Source organism: Syzygium oleosum, unplaced genomic scaffold (assembly GCF_021117445.2).
Source record: "Syzygium oleosum isolate NSW1041296 unplaced genomic scaffold, Sole_v2.1 Sole_v2.28, whole genome shotgun sequence".
Taxonomy (NCBI): Eukaryota; Viridiplantae; Streptophyta; class Magnoliopsida; order Myrtales; family Myrtaceae; genus Syzygium; species Syzygium oleosum.
Window position 1 is genome coordinate 18,228 of NW_026607512.1, and position 3,635 is coordinate 21,862.

The 3,635-nt window shown below is 42.0% G+C and overlaps 1 protein-coding gene across 1 annotated transcript; it reads right to left on the reverse strand.

Annotated features, from left to right (window-relative positions):
* Positions 1-1,479: 1,479 nt before the first annotated feature.
* On the reverse strand, positions 1,480-1,917 carry LOC115680633 (desmethyl-deoxy-podophyllotoxin synthase-like). Its single transcript, XM_030604451.1, has one exon. The coding sequence runs from the start codon at positions 1,915-1,917 to the stop codon at positions 1,480-1,482; it is 438 nt and encodes a 145-aa protein (XP_030460311.1).
* Between the last annotated feature and the right edge of the window lie 1,718 nt (positions 1,918-3,635).

Here is a 3,635-nt window from a genome sequence, read left to right on the forward strand (position 1 = left end):
CTAGGTCGGGTGACCCTTGGTGAGGGTTGCGCAACCCGTGTGGCGCTTCGTCGGGGTCGCGCGACCTCAAGCACTGTCGCTCGTGGTCGGTTGACTCAAGTCACCGTCACCCCAGGGTTGCGACCCAGCCGACGCCGATCGGAGTCGCGCGGCCCAAAGCGGTCATCGCTTGAGGTCGCGCGAGCCAAGCGACGTGGCCTAGGTCGAGCGGCGATCGCCCGAGGTCGCTTGACCCAGGCCGACCTGCACTGGGCGGTCGCACGACCCCCGGGCGGCCGTCGCCCGGGTCGGGCGACCTCGTCGGCCCTTCATTGTCCAAGATCCGTGTCGTCGACTACCCTCGGCCGCTCTTTCGCAAAGAAGATGAACAAGAACAACAATGGGCAAAATCGGAATATTAAAAATAAGTGGAGGCAGTTTGGGAAGAAAAAAATTAAGTTGAGCATTTGGCAAATACTTAAAGTCCAAAGTTGGTCCGGACCAACTTTTGAGCTTTGAAAGCATTCCTAATGCTTACTTTTCAACCGAAAGCCCATGGGAATGCTTGCGAAACGCCCCAAAGATTTCTCCAAGGGCTTTTGAGGCGAAAGCCCCTGGAATCTTGAACCAAACGGGCTAATCACGGCTCATGTTGTTACCGTAGGACAATGTATTACTTCGACTTGCCACAGTAATTACTGGGGCTAACTGATCATACTTTTTTCTTGCTGCATATAGAGCTTCGATGTTGAATTTTCTAACTTGTCGTACGAAGAATGATATATTCGCTTGCCAAGAAATCTGGATAACTAAACATATTAATTTGTTGGGTCTTTGGAAAAGGATGAACAAGGTTGGTTTTCTAAGTTACTTCCAAAAACATCTGGGGGTGAGTTTTGGCATGGTTAATTTAGGGTTAAATTGAAAATGTCGTGTTTAACATTTCTTGATTTTCAATTTGTCCTAACAATTTGTCCATCCAACATTTTCGTCCTCTAAAACTCTAAAAGAAACTTGTGGCTACTGGGTAGGAACTCTCCTTCGATCTTTTCTGTCTTTTTTCTTCTTCATGGTCGCACGGCAGATTCCTGGGAAATACAAAAGTCCTCATCTTCATGCCAGCCGAAGCAATCAGCACGATTTTGCGCATCCGTAATCAGCTCTTAGCGGGGACCGAGAAAAGTGCTACACCAGACCAGAATTGACGTTCTTGACTCTCTGAAAAGTCTTCGATGACCTTGACTTAAAGATCTGTGCTTTTTTTTCCTGTTACCCCAGAAAAAGGGCACAAATACTGATAGTTTCCGTAACGATAAGGATTGAGGGAGTTGGACTCTGCGTTGAGTTAGATTGGTCTCACGAATGGACTCTAGGGGAATCAACCTGATCTTAGGACTGAGGTGCATTGATTCATATTCATTCAGTACGTCCAAGTATGGCTTCAGTACGTTGGTACCATGCCCTTGCAGTTTGCAAAATTGCGGGGTAGAAAGGACGGCCCTATTCGCAGTAAGAGTGTCTTATTGTATCAGTAATGCCTAAATCTTCTTTCACCAGGACATAGAGTGCATAATAGTCCTTGATAATACTCCCAATGCTTTGGGATGGAATGTTATAGGACGGCAATAAGTTCAAGTCATTCTTTTTCCGAGCTGTAGCTCCAAATTCCACGGTCATGTCTAACTCTTCTGGCTTCCAATGAAAGTGGCAGAGCAATTGAGCAAGCGGAAGTTCAATATTGGCAAGACCAAATAATATGCTGGGACACATCCGTCTACCTGCTCCAGATGGAATGTATTCGAAGTTAGTCTCTTTGTAGGTAACTGAAGAGTTTTCATATCTCTCTGATAGAAAGCATTCAACATCATTCCATCGATCAGGATCTCTTCTGAGTGCCCACGCATTGATGATGGGCATTGATGCAGGAGCAAGCAGCATCCGGGTGAAAGCAGAGTGGCTAGTTGTTAGTCGCCTCCACTATCGTTTCTGCCGTTGCCCACCCCAGGGTCGTTAATGTATTAGCACTTCCACCTGAGAATATTTCTCGGATAGGAAACGTGGCAGGATTTTGAGTTTGATCAATTGCTAAAAAAGAACAATGACACAAGATGGGCCAGTGAACCTTTGGAAACAAATTTTTTAAATGGTCATCCTACGGACCACGAGGCCTAAGGGAATTCATAGTTTATGTGTTTTTTTTCGAGCCTAGTTGACCATGCGATGCATGAGCACATTTCTTTTTAAGAACTACAGGTTACCCTGTATTACTACATTAATTATCTCGAGCTTAATCATGATAAAAGATCGCTTTTCTCGATCTCGGAGTATGATTAATCGCTCCGTTCCAAGCTAGCTATGATGGCAACTCCGACAAAGTCTCGGCCCTTTTCTTAGCCGGCATGCTTCTTTGGTTCGTACTAATCCTAACGAATCATATCTAAAACTCTCCCTTTTTCACGGCAAATTCTCTCGTAATTCTTGGTAAGTTATTGTACTACGAAGTTTTCTTAGTCAAAGCGGTTTATGATAACCTGGTGTACAAATTAAGCAGATCATGGAGATATTAATGTATGAAGATCAATGAATTCGATTTGAAGCATTTCTGATCATGGGCTTTCCGGCCAGCCTAGGCCTGAAGCACAAATTGAGCGGGTCTAGGCATGTAATTTCTCTTTGGCCCAGCGCATTCACCTAGGCCCACCAAGCCCATGAAGGTCCCATCGTTTTCTAAAAAAAGTTAATAGTTTTTAAATCACAGGCAAGGTTTTAGGTCCGATATTGGCTCGCCATTTTTAAACTCTAGTTCAACCAAAATCTCAGTTCGGACTAGTTCGGATATTTCAACATTGTCATTAGTTGGGGACTCTCTCCGCAATGGAGGAGCACGACAGAGATCTCTCTCAACGGAAGCACATGCAATGGTGCAAACGCTTCCACAACGAGCTGATTCGATTCGTATATAGAAGGATTAGGAAACAGAGAACCACAAATAGGAGCTTAGATTCAATTAAATCCTCAGATCTAGCTATAGGCTAATGCCAACTATGGCCTTGATTACTATCGACAACCTTTAAATGGTAAGTCAAAGCAAAATCATAAACTGCCCGGATTGTAAATCTTCTTAGCAGATGTCCTATGACATGCTAATCATCTGCAATTATAAATGGATTATGAATGTGTGTATGTAAATTTTTGTGTTGCAAGCTCTTTAACCAATACATATTGTAAATAGGAATATGTTTATTTATCTTCTATATTAAAAGATCACAAATTTAGCATTTTTTAAAGCCAAATTATATAATTAAATAATTGCTTATTATTAAACCTATATAATTAAATAGAAATGACCTCTTTATATATTACATGAATCACTTTAACAAATTTTTTTTTTTTGTGAAATCAATGTTAGATAAGCAAGAAAAATTAAGTTTTTCCATCTGATTGGTGTAAAATATAGTGGTTTCTAAGTAATTAATGTGAAAGGGAGTGGAAGGCAATGGAGCTTTGTGAAGATGTGCCTCAAAAACAAAGTTCCATTCTACTCAACTTTCTTATTATTCATAGATGTTTCTGATTTATGTCTCACGCGCATGTATGATTGCAGAATGCTTTATTCAAAATGTATTCGGACTATTTAATATGTATAGCAGACAAAC